The sequence below is a fragment of the Schistocerca cancellata genome, chromosome 3 (assembly GCF_023864275.1).
Source record: "Schistocerca cancellata isolate TAMUIC-IGC-003103 chromosome 3, iqSchCanc2.1, whole genome shotgun sequence".
NCBI lineage: Eukaryota > Metazoa > Arthropoda > Insecta > Orthoptera > Acrididae > Schistocerca > Schistocerca cancellata.
The window spans coordinates 912,038,465-912,065,822 of record NC_064628.1 but is presented as its reverse complement, the minus strand read 5'-3'; the positions used below and the strand labels follow the sequence as shown (position 1 = coordinate 912,065,822).

The 27,358-nt window shown below is 41.4% G+C and overlaps 1 protein-coding gene across 1 annotated transcript in view; it reads right to left on the bottom strand.

Moving 5' to 3' along the window:
• Positions 1–27,358, bottom strand: part of LOC126176645 (coiled-coil and C2 domain-containing protein 2A) — a 385,042-nt gene that overhangs the window by 100,290 nt on the left and 257,394 nt on the right. Inside the window, exon 16 of the mRNA XM_049923802.1 lies at positions 23,304–23,492. Within this exon, the coding sequence (XP_049779759.1) occupies positions 23,304–23,492 (189 nt within the window). The remainder of the gene's footprint in view (positions 1–23,303; positions 23,493–27,358) is intronic.

Sequence of the window (27,358 nt, the reverse complement as noted above, 5' to 3'; positions counted from 1 at the left end):
CTGTCAGTTGTATTTGATATAGGTTTCACACATTTGAGCTATATTCCAAGATGGGACACAGAAGTGTTTTGTAAGCAGTCTCCTTTGTGGACTGACTCCATTTTCCCAGTACTCTGTTGATGAAGTGAAGTCTACAATCAGCTTTACTACAACTGAGCTTATGTGATCATTCTGTTACATATCACCAAAAATTGTTACACCCAATTATTTGTATGAATTAACTGATTCAAATTGTGACTCACTGATATTGTAGTCATTGGATACTACTTTTCTGCATTTTGTGAAGAGCACAGTCTGAAATTTCAGAATATTTAATGCAAGTTGTCAAACTTTGCACCACTTGGAAATCTTATCAACATATTGACCGAATATCTGTGCAGCTTTTTTCAGCCAGTAATTAATTACAGAAACTGTATCATCTGCAAAACATCTGAGGTTACCATTAATATTGCCTGCTAGGTCACTAATATACGACTTGAATATCAAGGGTACCAATACCCTTCCATGCGTGCACCTGAAGCTACATCTACTTTAGTCAATGACTCTTCATCCAAGATAATAAGCTACATCAACCATATCAAGAAATCATCAAACCAGTCACAAATTTTGTTTGCTACTCCATACAATCACACTTCTGTTCATAAACATTGGTGTGGTACCATGTAAAATATTTTTCAGAATGGAAGAAATACTGCATCTACCTGATTGTTCTGCTCCATTGTTTGCAAGATGTCATATGAAAAAAAGTGTGAATTGAGTTTCAAATGATTGATGTTATTGGAATCCATATTCAGTGGTGTGGATGAGATCATTCCTTTTGAGATACTTCATTATATTTACCTCAGAATATTTTCTAGGACTCTCAAGCAAATGTACATCAATGAGATAGGATGGCAGTGTTTGTGTATTAATTTTGCTATCCTTCTTGTAAATAGGTATAAACTGTGCTTCCTCCAACAACTGAGCACAGTTCCTTATTCGAGCAATCTTTGGTATATTATTGTTAAAATGGGATGTTTGGTATATTATTGTTATAATGGGATGTAGCAGCAAATTCTGAATAGAATTTGACACGGATCACACTAGGCCCTGGATAATTTTAGTAATCTCAGTTGTTTCTCAAGGCCACTGACACTACTATTTATTTCCCTCCTATTTACAGTGCTGCAAAAAAAAAAAAAAAAAAAAAAAAAAAAAAAAAAAAAAAAAAAAAAAAAAAAAAAAACAGGTAATCATGAACATTCCTGAGAGAGTATTGAAAACTTCACACCACATTGTTAATTGAGAACTGCAACTGTTCTTTTTAGGAAATGTGACAGAGGAATCTCCATCCTCTCCCTTATTTCATTGTGTATTTAGGTAATGGAAATATACATTTTTCAGAGTTTTTGGTGACTTAAAAGTGTCGTATTTAATGTATTTCATAGTAAATTGTGAGCTACAGTTATGTATTCTCCAAACTTTGGCATCAATAGCAATTTAAAAACCATTTACCTTTACTAAACTGTAGGTATTTATGTGATTAGTGCAATGATTCCACTTTTTTCAGTATTTACCCATTTCTTCTTCCCCCCCACCCCCACCCCCCCACCCCACCCCACCCAATGAACCATGGACCTTGCCATTGGTGGGGAGGCTTGCGTGCCTCATCGATACAGATAGCCATACCGTAGGTGCAACCACAATGGAGGGTTATCTGTTGACAGGCCAGACAAACGTGTGGTTCCTGAAGAGGGGCAGCAGCCTTTTCAGAAGTTTCAGGGGCAACAGTCTGGATGATTGACTGATCTGGCCTTGTAACACTAACCAAAACTGTCTTGCTGTGCTGGTACTGCGAATTGCTGATAGCAAGGGGAAACTACAGCCATAATTTTTCCTGAGGGCATGCAGCTTTACTGTATGGTTAAATGATGATGGCGTCCTCTTGGGTTAAATATTCCGGAGGTAAAATAGTCCCCATTCGGATCTCCGGATGGGGACTACTCAAGACAATGTCATTATCAGGAGAAAGAAAACTGGCGTTCTATGGATCGGAGCATGGAATGTCAGATCCCTTGATCAGCCAGGTAGGTTCGAAAATTTAAAAAGGGAAATGGATAGGTTAAAGTTAGATATAGTGGGAAATAGTGAAGTTCGGTGACAGGAGGAACAAGACTTTTCATCAGGCGAATACAGGATTATAAATACAAAATCAAATAGGGGTAATGCAGGAGTAGGTTTAATAATGAATAAAAAAATAGAAGTGCGGGTAAGCTACTACAAACAGCATAGTGAACGCATTATTGTGGCCAAGATAGACACGAAGCCCACGCCTACTACAGTAGTACAAGTTTATATGCCAACTAACTCTGCAGATGAGGAAGAAATTGAAGAAATGTATGATGAAATAAAAGAAATTATTCAGATAGTGAAGGGAGAAGAAAATTAAACAGTCATGGGTGACTGGAATTCGGTAGTAGGAAAAGGGAGAGAAGGAAACGTAGTAGGTGAATATGGATTGGGGGTCAGAAATGAAAGAGGAAGCCGCCTGGTACAATTTTGCACAGAGCACAACTTAATCATAGCTAACACTTGGTTCAAGAATCATAAAAGAAGGTTGTATACATGGAAGAAGCCTGGAGATATTGACAGATTTCAGATAGATTATATAATGGTAAGACAGAGATTTAGGAACCAGGTTTTAAATTGTAAGACATTTCCATGGGCAGATGTGGACTCTGACCATAATCTATTGGTGATGAACTGTAGATTAAAACTGAAGAAACTGCAAAAAGGTGGGAAGTTAAGGAGACAGGATCTGGATAAACTGACTAAACCAGAGGTTGTACAGAGTTTCAGGGAGAGCGTAAGGGAACAAATGGCAGGAATGGGGGAAAGAAATACAGTAGAAGAAGAATGGGTAGCTTTGAGGGACGAAGTAGTGAAGGCAGCAGAGGATCAAGTAGGTAAAAAGACAACGGCTAGTAGAAATCCTTGGGTAACAGAAGAAATATTGAATTTAATTGACGAAAGGAGAAAATATAAAAATGCAGTAAATGAAGCAGGCAAAAAGGAATACAAACATCTCAAACATGAGATCGACAGGAAGTGCAAAATGGCTGAGCAGGGATGGCTAGAGGATAAATGTACGGATGTAGGGGCTTATCTCACTAGGGGTAAGATAGATACTGCCGACAGGAAAATTAAAGAGACCTTTGGAGAAAAGAGAACCACTTGTATGAATATTAAGAGCTCAGATGGAAACCCAGTTCTAAGCAAAGAAGGGAAAGCAGAAAGGTGGAAGGAGTATATAGAGGGTCTATACAAGGGCGATGTACTTATGTACAATATTATGGAAATGGAAGAGGATGAAGATGAAATGGGAGATATGATACTGCATGTAGAGTTTGACAGAGCACTGAAACACTTGAGTCGAAACAAGGCCCCAGGAGTAGACAACATTCCATTAGAGCTACTGACGGCCTTGGGAGAGCCAATCCTGACAAAACTCTACCATCTGGTGAGCAAAATGTATGAGACAGGCGAACTACCCTCAGACTTTAAGAAGAATACAATAATTACAATCCCAAAAAAGCAGGTGTTGACAGATGTGAAAATTACCGAACTATCAGTTTAATAAGTTACAGCTGCAAAATACTAACACAAATTCTTTACAGACGAATGGAAAAACTAGTAGAATCCGACCTAGGGGAAGATCAGTTTGGATTCCGTAGAAATATTGGAACACGTGAGGCAATACTGACCCTACGACTTATCTTAGAAGCTAGATTAAGGAAAGGCAAACCTACGTTTCTAGCATTTGTAGACTTAGAGAAAGTTTTGACAATGTTGACTGGAATACTCTCTTTCAAATTCTGAAGGTGGCAGGGGTAAAATATAGGGAGCAAAAGGCTATTTACAATTTGTATAGAAACCAAATGTTAGTTATAAGAGTTGAAGGGCTTTGAAAGGGTAGTAGTGGTTGGGAAGGGAGTGAGACAGGGTTGTAGCCAATCCCCGATGTTATTCAATCTGTATATTGAGCAAGCAGTGAAGGAAACAAAAGAAAAATTCAGAGTAGGTATTAAAATCCATGGAGAAGAAATAAAAACTTTTAGGTTCGCCGATGACATTGTAATTCTGTCAGAGACAGCAAAGGACCTTGAAGAGCAGTTGAATGGACAGTGTCTTGAAAGGAGGATATAAGGTGAACATGAACAAAAGTAAAACAAGGATAATGGAATGTAGTCGAATCAAGTCGGGTGATGCTGAGGGTATTAGATTAGGAAATGAGACACTTAAAGTAGTAAAGGAATTTTGCTATTTGGGGAGCAAAATAACTGATGATGGTGGAAGTAGAGAGGATATAAAATGTAGACTGGCAATGGGAAGGAAAGCGTTTCTGAAGAAGAGAAATTTGTTAACATCGAGTATAGATTTAAGTGTCAGGAAGTCATTTCTGAATGTATTTGTATGGAATGTAGCCATGTATGGAAGTGAAACATGGACGATAAATAGTTTAGACAAGAAGAGAATAGAAGCTTTCGAAATGTGGTGCTATAGAAGAATGCTGAAGATTAGATGGGTAGATCACATAACTAATGAGGAGGTGTTGAATAGGATTGGCGAGAAGAGAAGTGTGTGGCACAACTTGACTAGAAGAAGGGATCGGTTGGTAGGACATGTTCTGAGGCATCAAGGTATCACCAATTTAGTATTGGAGGGCAGTGAGGAGGGTAAAAATCATAGAGGGGGACCAAGAGATGAATACACCAAGCAGATTCAGAAGGATGTAGGTTGCAGTAGGTACTGGGAGACGAAGAAGCTTGCACAGGATAGAGTAGCATGGAGAGCTGCATCAAACTGGTCTCAGGACTGAAGACCACAACAACAACAACTTCTAAGTTGGTGTTTTAAATATTACCATTGTGACATAAATTGAGCTCTTACAAAATCAACTTCTGCACTATGTGATACTATTTTGTTTTGCATTATTATGACTCTCATATCACATTGTTTCATTTCCCCTTTCAGCATTAGTGCGTGTTGTCCACATTTGTCATATGTTAGCTCTGTTTCTAATACTGTTTTACAGCTCTGTTAGTGACTACATCTTGATGAAAGTTTGATGCACAAAGTTAACTTCAATCTTTAACTTGTATCTCAGTCTTGAAAACAGTTTGATACACTAAGTTATCTTGAATCTGTAGCTTGTATCTGAGTTTTGTTCACAGTTCTTTGTCTACTGAGTGGCGTCGCTACCTCTAGATCACGATGCCTGGGTTTGATTCCCATCCAAGATATTACAGGAGATTTTCTTCACTTGGGAACTGAATGTTTGTGCTGTACTAATCATTTCATCTCATCTTCATCAATGCATAAGTCACAAAAGTGCTGTCAAATAGGATGGCTTGCACCAGGGGGCTGAACTTCTCTATACAGGGGCTCCCAGCCAACAATGCTACACAATCATTTAACTTTTTCATCTTGGATAACACAAAGAACTTTCTTCAGTGTTGAAGTTTCAGATTTTAAAAGTGACTTGCCATTTTTTTAGTGTAACGGATTCTGAATTTAGAACAGAACCAGTGAAGCCTGACAGTCAATCAATATACACTGTGAGGCAGACATAAACTTATACTTGGGTCCTCCTAATGACCGCCAGACTACACTAGTCAGAATGCAGTCCCACTGTGAGCTATTCTTGGGCACAGGATGGATTAGTAGCTGTTCATATGTGGATAGAAATTGCCCTGACTGCTATCAAAGAACTGGAAGCCAATTTCAGTGGGTGTGTTGACCAACTGCTGAGAGTCATGCACCAGAGACATTGAAGGAATCTCATGTAATATCCTCTCCTATGGATATTGTACTTCTCTATTGGAAATACAGGATATACCACTGTTCATCCATTTGACTTTGAGTGGTACATCAATGACAAAGGAGAACTTGGGGTATTACATGCACTGCCCTAAACAACACCTTCACTGAACTGAAACTAACCCTGTGAGACACACTTTACCTGTTGTTTGAAGCCTGCTGTGTCCGTGTCAATGCAAAGCAAATGCAAAAGGGTAGAGGTCTGTTAATCATTGAGAGTTTAAATGTATGGTGAATAATGGTTCTCTTAAGAGACACTGCAACAAAAGATGAATAGGATCACTTCGTATGCTCTGTGATGTCTGCTCATCATGTTAAAAAGGCTGTTCCAGCACCCATTCGTGAAACAGGACACAGACAACGGCAGAATTTGGAAAATGTTTAAGTAAGCAAAGACTATCATCTGGTCTTTGATGCCATTCTTGGTTCATTCTAGCAAATGGCAAAAAATTTTGAGACCACCAGCCCACCAGCCTTGCTCATGCAGTTTCAATGAAATCATAATTTGCAGCGTAGTTCCCACATCTGATTGGGGGTCTCCGGCTCTGAGCCCTGTGAAAGGCCTGAATCAGAGATTTCACACGTTCTGTGATAATCTAGACCCTAAATGGGAGATGGATGCATTACAGGTCAGAAGTTGCTTCCTTGAAATTATTGAAGTCCTTGCGATCACACCATTAGCAACAAAGTCCCAGTGTTTGAAGCAGTCCTTAAAAGGAGTGGAGCTCATAAAATACTAGAAATGTAAAACATGCTGAAATCTGAAATTGACTGCAGTACTATTTTTTGGGGTAAATCTAAGTGTATACTGAAAGAATAGGTAGGCTAGGTAGAAAACAGAGGTGATGTATTTGATGCAGTAGACAAGAAACTCAAATCCTTCAGTTTAGAAACTGAAACTGCATTGTTTGGATAAGACTTGGTATCAAAGGCAGATATACACTTATAACTGGATCCTTGCACTGACCACCAGATTCACCACACATGTAATTGGAAACTTAAGAAAATCCCTCAGTGTGCTGATAGATATGTTCCTCGATTATACTCTCATAATTGGAGGAGACTTAAATGATGCAACAGCCAGTTGGGATAGTTACAGTTTTATAAGAAATGAATGTGAAACTACATCCTGTGAAAGGGTGGTAAATGATTTCTCTGACAACTGCTTGGACAAAATTTTTTGAAAACCCAGTCATGATGGAAATATATTACATTGGATGACAACGAATATATCTGACTTCTTTGAGAATGTCTATACTGAAACTGGGCTCAGTGACCATGTTTCCTAAAGGACAAAGGGAAACTAAAACAAACAGAAAAAATATATGTTCTGTAAGCTAGACATGCAATTGTGTCACACCTCAAAGACGAACTTGAAACACCTAGCTCTGGGTTGGAGCTTGTAGAGGAAGTGCGGCTCAAGCTGATATCTACATTGTACTGAATTGTATTGTATTTTTTATTGGTCCTGTTGTCTAAATAGCAGCTTATGCATAAGACATTAGACAAGTCAAGTTATAAATATACAGGCTGGAAGCCATTTCAAGGCATACATATTTAAGGTTACAATAATACATTTTACACGTAAGTATTTATATAACACATTTCATAAATTATTCTTCAATGGAGTAAAAGCAGTGATGCTGTAAATATGACTTTAGAGATTTTCCAAATGTATTGGCCTCTGTGATAGCTTTTATGTTTTCAGGAAGTTTGTTATAAAGCTTAACTCCCATGTGAAAAGTACCTTTTTGGCACAGTGCTGTGCTGATTTGAGTCATATGTAAGTTTCTGTTTTGTCTGGTAATGTGATCATGTATATCACAGTTTTTTTGCAGTCTCCAGTCCTTACCAATCACATTTAATTTAAAGAACAAAAGGGTTTCCATAATGTATACACATGGTAATGGAGGGATACCAGATTTATTAAACAGGGGTTTACAAGAGTCTCTAGGCTTGCAACCAAACAAGATTCTAATTGCCCTTTTTTGTAGTATAAAAGTACTATTAGCTGTTTTCAAGTTTCCCCAGAAGGTGACCCCATATCAAAGACGAGAATGAAAGTACGCATGATATGCATTCAATACTGTTTTCTCACTATAGCATGATTTTAATGAACAAAGAAGGTAATGTGCAGGGAGGAGACCCCTCCAAGAGGGATCATTGCCGGTAAAATTGTATTAAATAATTTTTCCATTCATAATGTACGGCCATAGCCGGCTTGGGTATACTGTGGTGGAAGGTGCTGGCCAGAAGACCATGGTCGGCACATTCCTGCCACGTGCTCCCTGGTCAGACTCTAGTCCCACGGGTTGGTTGCGCTGACATGGGTACGCTACTAGCAAGGCGCGTTGGCGGAATCAACCCTCCAATCAAAGACTAGTTGTGTGATCACGTGAGGACACGGCCGGAAGTGGCGAGGGCGGCTTGGAAACAGCTCTGCACTCTCTCAGCTTCAGACCTCGGCCCCAAGTAGTCGCTCCTCTAGCCTCTGCCTCTCTCCTCAAACCTCTTGATGAGCAGATGGCAACCCCTCTTGGGGCTGCTCATTCCTACATAGGCACCCATGTACCATCGTTACAGGAATAAATTGGGTCCATTCCAACTTCTCTACTTTTCATTTTACAATGCACACCGCTCCTGACCTCTATCCTGATGAACAGTAACATGTTTTGCTCAGTTCTGCATTGAGATATTCAATATGCTTATTCCATCTGATGTTAATCTGCAGCCAAAGTCCTAAGAATTTGGTTTCAGTATTGTTACCAACTGGTTCAACATTGATAGAGACTGATGGAATAAACATGTCCTTGTTAGGAACATTGTGGAATTTTAGAGCAATGGTTTTCTTACTGTTTATTACAAGCTGATCACTCTGTGCCCAGCTGCTAAGCTGTTTTGTGACCACGTTTACTGTCTGCTGTAACTGTTCATCATCGTCTCCTTTTAGTAGAAAACATTGTTTAGTAGAAAACATTGTTTTACATAATGCTGAAGAAAAGGTCTTTAGTTCCTTTCCTTCCCTTTCTGTAACTATTTGAATATTGTACTGAAACTAAAACCCTCTGCAAACTTTGACAAAGCCAATTGTATGAAAAATACTGAAAGGCTAATAAAAATATTCTATTCTATTCATTATTTTTGCTGCTTTTATTACTTTTCTTAATATTTTGGAGTATTTTTTATAGTATGCGTGTACTTCAGGTGAGGAATTTTTTGAGTTATATATGAAACGCTTATTCCATTTGTGATCCAGCTGTTTGTTCTAGAGTTCCCCCGTATGGTTAATGTTTTCAGTGGGAATGCAAGTTCAAAGAAATGGGTTAATGTATCAATGAAAGTGTTGAATTTTTCATTTATATCATTCATTTTGTACACTCCTGGCCATTTTTCTTTCTGTAATAAGTTGTTGAAGTAGTTTACATTATGCTGATTATAACTTCGATGTGCTGTTCTGAAAGACATGTTGTTAATAATACTGCCTTGTACTTTTATGTTTAATATTTGAGCAAGATGGTCACTAAAACCTGCATTGAAAATTTTTAGTCAGGTGTTGTGTAAACTCTTCTTGACTAGAAACTGATCAAGAGCTGTTTGGCTAGTTTCTGTTACTCGGGTAGCTGCTTTTACTTCAGCCTTTAAATTGTAGGATGTTGCAAGGTTCAAAATGGTCTCTTTATTTCCACTATTTGTGAGGAAATCAATATTGAAGTCACCACAGACTATCAATTCACAATCCATTTTATTTATTTTATGTAGCAATTACTCCATTTTTTACTTCTATACTCTGAAAGCCACCCTATAGTGTCTGTTGGAGGATGCTCTGTATTCGGTTATTATTACTTCCCCCTCCTTCCTATGCCAGTCACAAATCATGAGTTGCCTATATTGTATTTTCACAAAATACATGTAGGGGGAAGCAAAATATTGGTTGAGTCTTCTAAAAATTTATGCTCTTGCAATTTTAACAGGAAACCATGTCATAAAGCAAAATATCTTTTTTGTAGCATCTGCCACTGGAGTTGGGTGATCATCTTTCTGATGCTTTCATGATAAATAATGAAGTTGTGACAAAAATGTTTTTCTCTTCTCTGAATCTTCTGTATTTCATCCACCAATCCTTTCATGGAAGGGTCCCAGAGTGATAGGCATTGCCCAAGTATCACAAGAATGAAGGTTTTGTAAGCTACCTCCTTTATGGGTAGACTACACCTACAGTACAATAGCACACCTGGACTGATTATTGAAATATTGTGTCCACTAGACAGTATGAACAGGCAGTACATCCATGAACTGTTTGATCAACAGACATAGCAGGAGAAACTAAAGACTCACTTAAAGCAAAATTATTCAATAGACTGTCATCATTGATATAAGCCTACAGCTGTGTGAATCTGTTCGAACGGTTTAAAACAGTAAATTGTATGCTTTCAAAACTGCAGAAGAATAGTGTAACATAAAAACATATTCCATACCAATCCATTTCCTGTCTCATGGTAGAACCCAGATCACAGACTGTCCTTTTTAATCCTTATCTTATATGTCACTCCTTCCATGAAATCAACATCTTCAATCTGACAATGACCCCGCCCTCAGTTTTATTACACTACGTACAAGGGTAAGATCACAAGTCCTTGATTATAGCTAACAAGATAATTGAAACTGAGTTTTATTACTAGCAACAAATGCCATTTATGAGTATACTGGGAACTGCCTGTAAGAGTTACAAGATCTTTGAAGGTGTTCAGTTACAGAGGACTCCTACTGCTCTCTTTTGCTGGACAAATGTTTCTTTCCTAAGTTATTTGTCATCTTCCACAACATTATTTATTAATACTGTTCATAAGGTAAATAACATTAACAAACATTGTGGCTGAATCTGCTTTAAGTAACTATTAATACTTGTGATATTGCAGTGCCTTTGTCATTCATAAGTACGATACAGTGTTCCTTTGGACATGCATGCACGCATGCCTGAACAAACAGGCACTGAGATGACTACAGCTGTTACGAAGTACATGAAATGCACTCGCTGTTGTGAATACTGACAATCTACAGCCGTATAATCGAATGATGACAATGAAAATTTGTGCTGGACCAGGACTCGAATCTGGATTTTCCACATATTGCGACTGACTGCCTCACCATTAGGCATTTAACAATGACTCACGGCCAGACCAAAACTTCCGCAGGTCATCAACCATGGAAATCCAGGTTTGAGTCCAAGTTCAACACCAATTTTTGTTGTTGTCATTAAATTATATAGCAGTTGGTTGTCACTATTTGCAACTGCAAACACATTTCATGTATTTCATAATAGGTGTGGTTGCCACAAACATGTCTGAAGGAACATCCCATCATACTTCTGAACAAAAGAGGATTTGTAATATCACATTCATCCACTGATACTGGGCAAGAAATTTTCAATCAAAATGTTTCCCCTGTACAGAAATATACATAATAGAGGTATGACTGCAGGCTGTACATCCATGGCTCAGGAAATATGGTAGTTTCAATCTGGCTGGGTGTTGTGGTCAGATAGCCTAACGGTAAGGTGACTGCTCATGATAAGTGGAAAATCTAGGTTTAAGTACAAGCATGGCTCAAATTTTTTTTGTCACTCTAGTACCTTCCGCCGCGGAGGTCGAACACGCGCCAGAACAAATGGACTTGGTCAGCCCATAGAGGGCTCCACCTCTGCGGCGGCTATTCCGCTCAGCAGCTCTCGCGCAGCGAGGGCACCACCGCTATGCCACGTGCAGACAGCGGCCAATAGCTGCTCCCTCCGGTTTTGTATATACGGACCCGCTCTGCCCTAGTCCAGTCAGTCTGGTACTCGCTCTGGATTTCGTTTCTATCTCGGCGGTACTGCATTCTGGTCGTTGCTCGTTGTTGACATTTGCCTGGCTCTGGTTCTGAGTGGATATACTATTGGTGTTTGGTGTTGTGGTTTCCACAAGCCTCCATTGTTTATCTCTTCCTTGTTGTTTCAGTCATAGTCAGTCATGGTTGGTTGTTGTCAGTTGTCGGTGGTCTGTTGCCCGACTCGTCCTGTGTTTACCTGGTGGTGCGTGCTCCACCACCGGCAGTTTCCCTGCTTGGTGGCTCCGATCCGCAGCCCAAGGCATTCCCGCCATTTGTTTTGGTTACTACAGTCACTATTCCATTATACAGCTAATGGATGTCAATATTTGCAGCAGCAGCAAATATATTTCATGTAGTTTTAATACTTGGTACAATCATGACCTCGAATATCGAAAATATTAAAATTCAAACGACTATGAAAACTAAGATCACACATTCTGTTTCTTGAACCCTCCTTGTCCCTTGTAGCTACTCCAACAGGCCTAATACTGAAAGTCCCTGTTTCTGGATGTAACCCTACTGTAGACCAGGCTCTTTTACAGTTTGAAATATAGCAATTTATTGCTCTTATCTGCCTAATCTGTGACCTATATGCCTCATCAGCCAATTTCCACCCCAACAGACTTCTCTCCTACAAAATCCTGCAGTTATCTGTCCATCATGTTTCCTTGGATGGTATCATCCACTAAGCCAACTTCAAACAGCAACACCATGCCAGACTTCAACCCAGAAAGCTACCTCACTTTCTCATAAGATCCTGAAGAGTGGTGTTTCCCTCCCTGTCCCTCTGCAGCTCCCTAAACAGTCACACCATCAACCACAACTCCTCTCTGACAAACCAAGCTTGGCCAACTTCCTTAACATCCCACAGCCTTCACCACTGCCTTCCAGACCAAGAAAAACCGATAATCACAAGAACCATTCACAACAATACAGTGTCCTCAACCTTTCACCTAAAGCATTCTCCCCTCCTGAATTACCTGTATTATCTAAGGGTGTCACTTCCAACCCTAAACCTGCATTTGATCATGCTGCTTTGGTGAAGGACCTAATTTCCTTCACACATAATGTCAACTGGAAATATCACTTTGCAACCCAATCCCAAAACCTATCCAACAGCAAACCTGACACTGAACCCTGTCTTGAACAGTTTTGACCATGTTGTTGTTGTGGTCTTCAGTCCTGAGACTGGTTTGATGCAGCTCTCCATGCTACTCTATCCTGTGCAAGCTTCTTCATCTCCCAGTACCTACTGCAACCTACATCCTTTTGAATCTGCTTAGTATATTCATCTCTTGGTCCCCCTCTACGATTTTTACCCTCCACAGTGCCCTCCAATGCTAAATTGGTGATCCCTTGATGCATCAGAACATGTCCTACCAACCGATCCCTTCTTCTAGTCAAGTTGTGCCACAAACTTCTCTTCTCCCCAATCCTATTCAATACCTCCTCATTAGTTATGTGATCTACCTATCTAATCTTCAGCATTCTTCTATAGCAACACATTTCGAAAGCTTCTATTCTCTTCTTGTCCAAACTATTTATCGTCCATGTTTCACTTCCATACATGGCTGCACTCCATACAAATACTTTCAGAAATGACTTCCTGACACTTAAATCTATACTCGATGTTAACAAATTTCTCTTCTTCAGAAATGCTTTCTTTGCCATTGCCAGTCTACATTTTATACCCTCTCTACTTAATTTGCTCCCCAAATAGCAAAACTCCTTTACTACTTTAAGTGTCTCATTTCCTAATCTAATACCCTCAGCATCACCCGACTTGGTTCGACTACATTCCATTATCCTTGTTTTGCTTTTGTTGATGTTCACCTTATATCCTCCTTTCAAGACACTGTCCATCCCGTTCAACTGCTCTTCAAGGTCCTTTGCTGTCTCTGACAGAATTACAATATCATCGGCGAACCTCAAAGTTTTTATTTCTTCTCCCTGGATTTTAATACCTAACCCAAATTTTTCTTTTGTTTCCTTACTGCTTGCTCAATATACAGATTGAATAACATTCGGGAGAGGCTACTACCCTGTACTACTCCCTTCCCAACCACTGCTTCCCTTTCATGTCCCTCGACTCTTATAACTGCCATCTGCTTTCTGTACAAATTGTAAATAGCCTTTCGCTCCCTGTATTTTACCCGTGCCAACTTCAGAATTTGAAAGACAGTATTCCACTCAAAATTGACCAAAGCTTTATCTAAGTCTACAAATGCTAGAAACATAGGTTTGCCTTTCCTTAATCTAGCTTCTAAGATAAGTCGTAGTGTCAGTATTGTCTCACGTATTCCAATATTTCTATGGAAACCAAACTGATCATCCCTGAGGTTGGCTTCTACTAGTTTTTTCATTCATCTGTAAGGAATTCCCATTAGTATTTTGCAGCTGTGATGTACTAAACTGATTGTTCGGTAATTTTCACATTTGTCAACACCTGCTTTCTTAGGGATTTGAATTATTATATTTTTCTTGAAGTCTGAGGGTATTTCGCCTGTCTCATACATCTTGCTCACTAGATGGTAGAGTTTTGTTAGGCCTGGCTCTCCCAAGGCTATCATTAGTTCTAATGGGATGTTGCCTACTCCTGGGGCCTTGTTTCGACTTAGGTCTTTCAGTGCTCTGTCAAACTCTTCAGGAAGTATCATATCTCCTATTTGATCTTCATCTACATTCTCTTCCATTTCTATAATATTGTCCTCAAGAACATCGCCCTCTATATACTCCTTCCACCTTTCTGCTTTCCCTTCTTTGCTTAGTACTGGGTTTCCATCTGAGCTCTTGATATTCGTGCAAGTCGTTCTCTTTTCTCCAAAGGTCTCTTTAATTTTCCTGTAGGCTGTTAATTTTCCTTACCCCTAGTGAGATAAGCCTCTACATCCTTACATTTGTCCTCTAGCCATCCCTGCTTAGCCATTTTGCATTTCCTGTCGATCTCATTTTTGAGACATTTGTATTCTTTTTTGCCTGCTTCATTTACTGCATTTTTATATTTTCTCCTTTCGTCAATTAAATTCAATATTTCTTCTGTTACCCAAGGATTTCTACTAGCCCTGGTCTTTTTACCTACTTGATCATTTGCTGCCTTCACTACTTCATCCCTCAAAGCTACCCTCTGTGCAAAATTCTACCAGGCGGCTTCCTCTTTCATTTCTTAGTCCCAATCCATATTCACCTACTACATTTCCTTCTCTCCCCTTTCCTACTACCGAATTCCAGTCACCCATGACTATTAAATTTTCGTCTCTCTTCACTATATGAATAATTTCTTTTATCTCATCATACATTTCTTCAATTTCTTTGTCATCTGAAGGGCTAGTTGGCATGTAAACTTGTACTGTAGTAGGCGCGGGCTTCGTGTCTATCTTGGCCACAATAATGCGTTCACTATGCTGTTTGTAGTAGCTTACCCGCACTTCTATTTTTTTATTCATTATTAAACCTACTCCTGCATTACCCCTATTTGATTTTGTATTTATAATCCTGTATTCGCCTGATGAAAAGTCTTGTTCCTCCTGTCACCGAACTTCACTATTTCCCACTATATCTAACTTTAACCTATCCATTTCCCTTTTTAAATTTTCGAACCTACCTGGCTGATCAAGGGATCTGACATTCCATGCTCCGATCCATAGAACGCCAGTTTTCTTTCTCCTGATAATGACATTGTCTTGAGTAGTCCCCATCCGGAGATCCGAATGGGGACTATTTTACCTCCGGAATATTTTACCCAAGAGGACGCCATCATCATTTAACCATACAGTAAAGCTGCATGCCCTCAGGAAAAATTATGGCTGTAGTTTCCCCTTGCTATCAGCAATTCGCAGTACCAGCACAGCAAGACAGTTTTGGTTAGTGTTACAAGGCCATATCAGTCAATCATCCAGACTGTTGCCCCTGCAACTACTGAAAAGGCTGCTGCCCCTCTTCAGGAACCACGCGTTTATCTGGCCTCTCAACAGATACCCCCTCCATTGTGGTTGCACCTAAGGTACGGCTATCTGTATCGCTGTGGCACGCAAGCCTCCCCACCAATGGCAAGGTCCATGGTTCATGGTTTGCCCATGATCCCAGCTCAATCCACCATCACTACCTCAAAATCATCCGTTACAAGTCTTCCCAAAATTTCTCACATCCAGCATTGCTTCACAACCCTTCTTCATGTCCACACAAAATGACACTAACCTGTCCTCTGCAGAACTCCGGGCTCTATGTCCCCTAGAAGCTGATGACTCCCATCATTATCCTTCCAGCAGGCAAAGGATCTACCACTGTGGTACTTGACCAAAAGGTGTATACTAGTGAAGGTCTATGCCAGCTGCCTGACACCTCTACAAACAGCATCTGCCATCTGATCCCATCCCTGTGATTCAAACTGACCTCCAGTCCCTCCTTAAAATCTCAAGCCACATTCTGATTTTGTTTCGATTTCTGTCATCTACATATTGTTAAGGTCACCTTCTGTTTTTTGTTATGAAGTTAAGACTCAGTCCTTGAAAGAGGAATATAATTTATGACATAGAACTATAGTTTCCCAACTAGAATTTTGTGCTTCACAAAAATCAATATCATTGGAAATGTCACAGAATATACCAACAGGACAGTTTTATCCCTGGCAGGATTATATTTTTGAAATCATATATGGCCTTTTCTGTGGAAAATCCCTTACAATAGCCACACTGAGAGGCAGCTGGCAAGTAATGCTGTAAAGAGGGAGTCAGTTTTCTGTTACAACCTACTTTCTGCACGCATTTTGAAAAAAAAAAAAAGGGAGTGAAATTGGCCACCAATTAGAGGCGATTTTCTTGTTTGCATTCTTTTAGATGGATGTTAGGAAACCTGTCAATATGTCCTAACTGAAAGAGAGTCCCAGGAGGAGTGCAATAAATTCATTATTGTCCTTCTGAAAACAAAAAATCTGTTTGTCACAATTTATAATCACAAATTAACTTTGCCTCTTCCGTGGTTCCAAACGACATACAGTTTTGTGGATTTGGCTCCACCTAATTCCCTGGAGCCAGAACTAAACAGTGAAATAACTAACACTTGAGGAAAGATCTTTTCCAATGCAGAAGCCTACTTTTTGATGTTCTGCTGTTGTCATCAATTGTATGTCAACAAGAGCTTAACTGAGGGACTACAAGTAGTCGGCACACGAGTCAGCCACTCTTGTCGACGGGAACTGTCACCAGTAATACTAGGGTCTCTTTAAATACCTGTTTTCCAGGAAGGGACGTTCTACCCCCTAGTAACTCATGACCAGACGTAGGTGTGGTCTTGCGACGTGGACAGTGACCTCTTGCTGTTGCCTGGCGAGGTACCTAGTGATCTATAGTTCTCGGTGCACCTCCTGGTGGTCTGGGGGCATATCTGAAAATCCCACATGGCTGCTATGGACTGCATAAGCATTGCTTTTTCATGACTTGCACATTAGAGCCATCATGTGTGTTGTGACTTGTGCCCCTGGGCACCACAGGAGGTATCATTATTCTACATATGAATCTGTTAGGAAACATCCCCAGAGTCATTGAATGATTACACAGGTGGCTGAAGGGTGGTCATATCAATTAAGCAAATGATTTTTGTTACTCTGCTTGGAACATCAAGTCAAAAGATTTATTTTCCTTCTTTTTTTGGTAATCTCCTTAGGGACTGTATTTTTGAAACTGTCTATCGCTTGTCAAAATTGTGTCTGCCATAAAGCATTTGTATTTGGTTGTTTTTTAGTAGGTACATTGCTACACTGTTAGGACCAGTCACTGAAACCACCGAACAGTTTTTTAAATGTGATGTCATTTCATGCCGCTCTCTGTATTTCTTCTTCTTTTCTTTCTGTTCTTCTAAACATTATAAAATTTCTTTTTGTCATTCTTGTCTCTCCTTTGCCTCTCATTTCATGACATGTTATCAGTTACTCCACACTGGGATTGTTAATTTACTAATGTGTGTGTGTGTGTGTGTGTGGGGGGGGGAAGGGGGTTAGTGGGTGGGGGGGGGGGGGATGGGGTGCGAGGTGGGTGGTGGGAGTAGGGGGGGGGAGACCACATTGTGCTACCCTGCCAACAATCAATCTTGCTTCACAACAGACTATCTTTGGAACTGACTGTGTTTTTGGCTTGAGCATAAATGCTTTCTTACTGTGTACAATGTGAGCTGAATAAATCTTTCATTCCATACCGTATCATGTTGTATGTATATTGTGTCATTCTCTATCATATAGATCTACATTGGTGTCCCAAAACAACCATGAATTACAGCAAATACACACCAAACCAGCTCTTATGTATCAAAACCGCAGCCACTTTGTAAGCATTGTGCATTGTAGTTCATGAATTACGTGAACGAGTGCAGTACCGGAGTATACAATGCATCGCAGCCACCTCTCCAACGAAGTATATTCTTCAAAAGTGAGAGTGACACTTGCCTGTGGAGTGCATCAATGATTGTCAATAATTCTGAACAGTGACACCCTGTGTGATTTCGTTACCACCACTGCTCTGCAAAAGGCCCGTACTGAACCACTAGTATCTGACTGAACTTACCCCTGATCACCTGCTGTGAACAATGACCCTTTTGTGCCTTGTGAACTAATTTTGGGCCCAGTGTTGATGCAGTCACCAACACAAATGCACTGTCTAGCTGCCCTAACAATTGCATTGCATATGAAAATGGGACATTCACCTATGTTACAGCTACCAATTCTTCCGTGGCAATTGAAATGACCACCCACAGATGTCGCCTCCAGTCTGTAATCTGTATGGTTCACTGTATTGGACAGCACCCTCAGTGCACATGACGTCACCAGTGACACCGCAAAATTTGTCTGCTGCTATCATGCATAGTTTGGCGATACTGCGTGCAACTGCCATTTGCTATGTAACCACCCAAAAGGGCTGCATGGCCTGCAATAGGTGCACAAGATCATCATTATCATTCAAGCCACCTCATCTCGCATAGCAAAGGACCACTGCACATTCTCCAATGCAGGACAATGGCAGACTCTATGTCTCAGATAACCTTGGACAGCGATACTATTTAGTTGATTATGGCTCCGACATAAGTGTGGGACCTTGATTCTTTGCTGCCACAGCACACAGAAACACTATTATACATCATCACGCAGTGAACAAAGCAATCACTGTTTAAGGCTCTGAAACTCGCACATTGGACCTGGGGTTCAGAACAATGGTCACAAGAAACTTTCAATTGCACATGTCAGCAAACTGATTTCCTCTGGCATTCCCAGCTTCTACTGGATTCGTCAAATGGCATGTTGATTCAACATGCAATGATTGCTAAGCTGCTGGCATCACCAGCCATGCCCTCTTGGAAATGCAACATGTCCGTATTACATTTTCTGTACCCAACAACTAGTAGTACACCCCAATGGATGGTCACTATCATCTTCTACTTGACTGCATCAACTCAATCATTAAGACTTAACAAAACCAGTTTCTTTATTTCGAGAGCCACCTGGAGTCTCTACGCCCTCAAACAGGAGAATGGAACAATATGACCAGCAATCCAAAAAACATCTGAAGAACTCACTGCAGCACATCATCATATACAAAACTATTGACCAACCTCACTTTTTGATGATAACGCAATTGTACCAGTGCAACACACTTCCAATGCACCTACACCAGCCATATACAAAGCCTTTAAGTACCAAAAAGGTTAGTAATGCACCTCTTGCTCTAGTGCTCTCTGCTCTTACCATGCACAGCTTACCACCCACGAATTCCCCTTGCTTGTTATTCACCCAGTGCACCAACAGTAATGGAACAATACACAAGATCCCCACCATGCCTGGTCCCCTCCAGTCTGACACAGACAACACCATTTCCATCAGATAAACTATGCACCACCAAGGCAGTGGTTGATGAACTTTTAAAAGCCCAAATAGTCAGACCTTGAAACAGTCTGTGGGCTTCCTCATTAAACTAGTGCCAAAGAAAGATGATACTTTATGTTCATGTGGTGACTACAGAACTCTTAACGCATGTATCCTAACTGGCAGTTACCCGCTATAGAATATCGGGGACTTCACCCACTACCTTGCAGGGGCATCTGTCTTCAGCGTGAAAATTTTTTAAGTTATATATTTTTCATGGTGTTGGCACTCAAATGGTTAATCATAATATCTGGCACAAGCGACTTGAAGTGGGAGGTGTACAGCAACCAAACAGATTTTTTTTGTGAAAACGGACTCTTTCCAAAAGTAAATGGTCTGCCTACAACTGTGAATTTCTTGCAGTCTATGAGGCAATCTGTCATTTCGAGGACAATGTAGAAGGCAGCCCACCAGTCATCAACAAGATCACCAACCACTATAGGGCTCAATCTATAACCCATTGAAAAACCTATGCACTACACATTTCTGCCACATAGATTACATCACACAGTTTACAACCAACACGCATCAGATTAAAGGCATGGACAATGGCATCATTAATTACCTCTCATGGATCAATATCCTCTCCGCACACAAATCAGCTATGATAAATTTGTGGAGGCTGAACAGCACAACAAACAGCTCTAAGTCTTCCTCAATGACACAACTACTACCCTGAAACTTGAACATCATCCTATACAGGGGACAATGAGACAGTTGCAGTAGAATGTGTCATGAAACAAATGTATTCCTTCATACCTCAACCAGTTTTGTTACATCCCAATGTTCAACCTTTGAAGTGCCTCATTATAGTTCATTTTGTATGGTCAAATGTCAAGAAAGATTTCAAGGAGTTGACATGCATGTGCATACCTCTTCAAGAAAGCAAAGTGGGATGCCAGGCACAACCACACTTCAGACAGTTTATGATACTGATAAGGCATTTTCAAGACATGGCGGGACCCCTCCGGGAATCTGAGGGTTACCAATACATCCTTTCAGTCATCAACCACACAATGCAGTCTCTCCAAGACATGTCAGCAGTGCCAACCGCCAGAGCCCTCATAGAAGCTTGGATTTCCCAGTACGGGTGTCCAGTGTCCATAATCATAAATCAAGACTGACAATTTGAAGCTGCCCTGTTCAGTAAATTATGTAACTTCTGTGGCACTCATCATCACTGAATGACCACATACCACCCTCAAAGCTACAGTATTGTGGAACAATGGCATCAAGTACTAAAAGCCTTCCTTGTGAGCCTTGGTGGTCACTGGACAGAAGCTGTACCAAGGGTGCTATTAGGCATATGCACCACCCACAAAAATTACCTTCATGCCACTATCACTAAAGTTCTCTATGTCAAGCTGCTCGCCCTTCCTACTGAATTTGTGCTACAGTTGCCACTGGAATAAACCAGCAGACTTCCTGCTCTCCTCACCAGGATGAAAGAACACATTAAAAAACTCAAGATACAGCCTCTAAAATGTCATAGCACTCCTAAAGTATTCAATCATACGGTACTAGTGGTCTGCAATCATGTTGTGCTTGATTATGGTACAATCCTGTCTGATTTACAGCTTCCTTATACAGAATCACACAAGGCTATACAGATCCACACAAGGCTCTAAAACATGGCACATTCAAAATACTACTGACTGGAACACCCAGCACAGTATCCATCAACCATCTACAACCTGCATGGATTCTTCAGGATGACACATCCACCGACAATGACATATCAGCATCTACCATCAAACATAGTGACTTGGCCACACACACACCATGGCCATCAACAATTTTGTAATATAACTTGATGTCAAATACTTCCAACCTGATGATCTTAGCATCAAACTGCTTGATAAGTTCCTGGTCATCAAAGGTCAACATCCTGAATGTGGCACTGGGAATGGTTTCATTAACCAGCATCTCACATGTTCCTGCAAACTGCCCAATGACATGGACATGGCAGCCATCGTATCATGGCTGTCCGCCAAAGGTTTCCCAACAATCACCACCCCATGAACATCATACCCCTTTGTCACTCCAATTGAGGACCATCAGGACAACTCCCTACAAGTGAACGTTGTCGAAATTCTCCCAACAACTGACATTCCACAACAATTGGATACTATGCACCATCATTGGCCCATGGCGATCACCTTTCCCCACTGTTCCACAATATGGATGGGGGATGAGAGGGGGGGGGGGGGGGGGCGGTGCTCTCTAAGGTTTCAGATCAAGCAGATGTGCTTTCTTGTTGTGCACCATTTGAACAAAATAAAGCTTTTATTCTATACGATAACATGCTGTATGCATTTTGTATCATACTCTACCATATGGACCCACATGTGTTAAGGCTTTGAGAGTTCGTCAACATTAATAACTTGAAAGGACTTATTTGAAATGCGAGGGTAGCAACTGAATTGGTAAGTGAAGATGAATTCATCTTTTGTGATGCTTGACAGCACCTCGGTAGTTTTTTTCTGTATGTCAGCAACATCAACATCAGAAAAATGCTTTCCTTTTATGTCTCTTTTCATTCCAGGAAACATAAAGAAGTTGCAATGGGCAAGATCATGTGAGTATGCGGTGTGAGGAACAGGGGTCTCACCAATTTTTGGTCAAGAAGAGCTGTGTGAGTAGGGGCATTGTCATGATGGAAAAACTAGTCATCCAACTGCCACAAATCAGGCCACTTCTGCTGCACACCTGTGGCACAATCATTTCAAAATTTCCAAGTAAAAAGCCTGATTAACTGTCTGACCCCACAGAACAAACTCTGAATGTGTGCCTCCTCTCATGTAGGGGGAAAAAAAGCAGCATTATTTTAATGTTTCATTTCACCTTATGAGCTTTCGTGGGGTGAGGCAAACTTGAAGTCTTCCTTTGGCTTGACTACTGCTTTGATTCAGGATTGTAAGCATAGCACCAAGTTCCACACCTGTGATAATTCTTGAAAAAAAACTTTGGATCATTGCAGGACTCTTTTTTCAAAGCACAGCGTGCTTCCACATGACCTTATTTTCGTTCATCAGTCAGCAGTCATGGCAAAAATTTGTTAGCCACCCTTTTTATTCTCAAATCTTCTGTCACTCTAAGTCATTCCCAACAGCTCCACAATTTCTACAATAGTCCATCATCAATGTCTGTTGATGAGTGCACAAATGTTTTCAACATTTTCTTGTGTTTAGGTCATGGAAGGGCAACCAGAACAAGGTTTGTCATCAACTCACATTTCACCATTTTTGAAACAGGAAAACCGCTCAAACAATTGAGTTTTCCCCCATGGAATCATCCTAGTACACTGTTTTTAACATTTCAAGAATTCCACTTTTTCTGAGCAAACACCAGAATTTCGCAGCTGCATGCTGTTCATGAAATCAGCCATTGCAAAAAAGATAATCACATAAAACCGTTGTTACTTCAAGCTCTGCCAAAATTAGTCCTAACCTTCATCAGCGATGGAACTCAGCTTACTGGCTCTGGAATGTTCACTCTATGTTCTACTGGCAGCAAAATGTAGTGGTACAGAAGCTCTGTCCACCAAAAATCAGTTCAGTTTCTTTTGGGTACCTTTTTGTATATTTAAAAATGGAAGATATCTCTATTCTGACTAAGTCTCTATATTACAAAATGAACATATAAAATATAGATACAAATTGGATGTTTGGAATACCTTCAGTAATTCTGGTGGGTTAAGAGGAGGTTGCACTGTGATGAAAAGAGTGAGAAATGTTGCATCATTCTGTGGCTGCAAAAGCTGACTATCTCCAGAAAGTGACAAACTTGCCAGCTGTGAGAGTTGAGATTCCCTTTCATAGCCTAATAATACTGGTGGTGAGTACAGCTTGAATGTACCTTCAACCTGTGGAGTCAGAAAAACTTGATATGTACTAAACACAATTAAAACCTTCTACAATAAAGCAAAGAAGCATTTCTTACACTCAGATTAAATATAAATTATATGGTATTTGTTACTTTTTTGTATCCAAAAGACTGCTTTTAGATTATTTACAGTTACTGTCAATAAAATTCAGTATTACTTGGCATTAGCAACTGTGCACTGAACAAGATGTGACAGAGTTTTGAGAATGATGTGCAATAAAATATCCACTGACCTAAGAGTTTAATGTCATCCAATTACTTGCAGATGTTCTGAAGTGGTTCCCAGTAGTTTTCTAATAATAAACCTCATGAAAATCAGTTGCATTTCATTGTGAAAGCCCACAGGAGATTGTTATTACAAACAAGAGGCAGGGGATGCAGAGGGTATACTGTTTGAAATACTTAGGTGTCTACATAGAGAACAGGGTAACTGGAGGAAACACCAAATACTTTAAATGGCTTAACTCAGGAACATTTGCTCTCTGGATAATCTCCAAAATCAAGGGTATCAACTGTTATAACGTCAAGTTTAACACGTATATTTCAGAACGACACAACACATATAAGTCACAGAGTAAGTTGACAAGCAAGACATGTGTACACTTTAGCATTCGAATGAGCACTGAGTCCCAGCCTAGCGGCTGTTGCTCGGCTGGCCGCTTAGGTGGCGCAGCTGCTGCATGGCTGGCAGACAGCGGCGCATGTAGAGGACGCGCGTAATTGCGTGGCGGTGCTTTGAATGATTGGCGAGTCACAACACTTTTCCCCCCTTTGAAATTGTTGCACTGGTCCTGATGGAGGTGTCCTGGAGATGGCTAACGTCCATAGGCGATGTTTGACTCGCTGTAAAGTCTCGAGGAGGAGGCTTTCCGTATGGACTGAAGTGTCCCCGATGATAACGGCTCGAGATGACAGGAGACGTAGGGGTCGAACTTGCTGGGGCCCCATGCACCAATCTGCCCGTTGCGGCAAGTCCAGTTGATATAACAGGAGACATGGGCAATGTGTCAGCGTCCATTGGAGGAGGTGGCAAGTAGATTGGCTCTGACAGAGGATGGTCATCCGGTTCCTGCATGGGCACGTCTCCTGGTGGCGTCCGTTCTTGTGCTGGCATCGCGATGACAGTGAGAGGGCTGCATTGTGAGTATTGAGAGATGCCAAGATCCCGAGCGTCAGGTAGAGCCGAAGGTGGTGTAGCGGCATTCGGAACAGGCGTTGCCGGCACACGAGATCGAAGCTGGTCCGAATGACGCACTGCAACACCTGTGTCCGTCTGGATTTCATACAGGCATCGGCCACGGTGTCGTAAGATGGGGCCCGGGCTCCATTTTGGCCACCTGCCATATCCCTGTACCCAGGCGAGGTCGTCGGCGGTGAACCGGACAAGTGAAGGCACTCGCGGCCATGAGGTGGAAGGCCGTAGAAGATGAAGTAGCATGCGGGGCTGTCGGCCATGTAAGAGCTCAGCCGGGCTGTGGTCGCCCACGGGGGTGAAACGGTAAGACGCCAGAAACTGGAGAAGCATATCATCAGCAGCAGAAGAAGTCAGAAGTTTCCGCATCTGAGCCTTAAATGTGCGGACCAGTCATTCAGCCTCACCGTTCGATTGTGGATGGAACGGCGGGACCGTGACATGCATAACGCCGTGACGAGCACAAAAATCTGCAAATTCAGAAGAGGCAAATTGCGGACCATTATCAGTAACAAGAGTAGAGGGGAGGCCTTCCAAAGAAAAAATGCGGGCGAGAGCACTGGTGGTTGCCGCGCATTAAACTGTCCCAAGAGAGAAATCTTCTGTTTATTGTACGTCCGTAATTGCCGAGTGACAGGTGACAGGAGTGGAGAAGCCAACTGAAGATATGTCTGAGAATTAATTGTAGTGGCAGCAGAACCGGTATCCACCTGCATGCGAACATCGCGACCAAGGATTTGGACAGTGAGGAATAACTTCCCTGAAAGGGAAGAAGTGCAATTGACAGACAACACAGAATCAGAATCAGTGTCATGTTCATGAACATCATGCATGCGGTCGGATTTGCAAACTGAAGACACATGACCTTTCTTTTTGCAATTGTGACACACAGCCCAATGTTGGGGACAATCCTCGCGTGAACGTTTCGTAAAACACCGTGGACATGAAAGAAGTTGCCGGGGGTTTTGTTGCAGTTTCTTAGCAGGTTGTTTACGGTTAGGCCGAGGCTGCACATGGGAGCGCACTGCAGCCACGTCGGCCAGCGGGGACGCTCCGCACGCGTCGTCAACAGTGCACAGAGGTTGTATTTCCCCGACATCACCCCATGCCTCTATTTGCGCCCCAGCGGCGCGAAAAATTGCAAAAGACTGCGCAATGGAGAGAACTTCATCTAGAGTCAGATTTGCCAACTGAAGGGCACGTTGCCGAACTTCTTTGTCGGGCGCCGACCAGATAATAGCATCCCGTACCATGGAATCGGCATAGGATTCTTTGTGAATGTCAGTAACAAATTGACACTTTCGACTGAGGCCATGAAGTTCAGCAGCCCAAGCACGATAGGATTGATGTGGCTGTTTTTGACAACAATAAAAGGCAACACGAGAGGCTACCACATGCATTTGCTTTTGAAAATAGACAGACAGAAGTGAGCACATTTCAGCAAAGGACAAAGATGCAGGATCCTTCATAGGAGCCAATTGCGACAACAACCGATACAGTTGAGGTGAAATCCAGGAAAGGAACAGAGACTTACATGGTTGTTCGTCTGTGACATGAAATGCCAAGAAGTGCTGTCGAAGACGTTTTTCATAATCAGACCAGTCTTCCGCCATCTCGTTCTAAGGAGGAAAAGGAGGTACAGCCAACGACGAGAAACGCCCCGCATTTGACGCCGCAACGTACCGCGAATCGCCGCTGTTAGAAGCGTTTGCTGTTCAAGGAGATTTTGCAATAGTTGCTCGACAGTAGCCATGGAAACCTGTGGGTCAACGGTGAAAAGGAAAAATCTACTACCTCGTCACCAATTGTTATAACGTCAAGTTTAACACATATATTTCAGAATGACACAAGACATATAAGTCACAGAGTAAGTTGACAAGCAAGACATGTGTACACGTTAGCATTTGAATGAGCACTGAATCCCAGTCTAGTGCCAGCTGCTTGGCTGGCCGCTTAGGTGGCGCAGCTGCTGCATGGCTGGCAGACAGCGCCACACGTAGAGGACGCGCGTAATTGTGTGGCGGCACTAAGAATGATCGGTGAGTCCCAACATCAACGTCTCAAAATCTGCCTGTTTTGACTTATTCCATTCAGTGATGTATTGTAGAATCATCTTATGTAGCAATTCACCACTAATTAAAACAGTCTTCATCATTCAGAAAAAGCCACTATGACCTGGAGACATTGGCCATGTACGAGGTGCATTCAAGTTCTAAGGCCTCCAATTTTTTTTCTCCGGACTGGAAAGAGATGAAACATGCGCATTGTTTTAAAATGAGGCCGCGCTCATTGTCAATATGTCCCAGAGATGGCAGCACCGTACGGCAGATGGAATTTTACCGCCAGCGGCGAGAATGAGAACTGTTTTAAATACTTAAAATGGTGACGTTTTCCTTACTTGAACAGCGTGCAATCATTCGTTTTCTGAATTTGCGTGGTGTGAAACCAATTGAAATTCATCGATAGTTGAAGGAGACATGTGGTGATGGAGTTATGGCTGTGTTGAAAGTGCGTTCATGGGTGCGACAGTTTAATGAAGGCAGAACATCGTGTGACAACAAACCGAAACAACCTCGGGCTCGCACAAGCCGGTCTGATGACATGATCGAGAAAGTGGAGAGAATTGTTTTGGGGGATCGCCGAATGACTGTTGA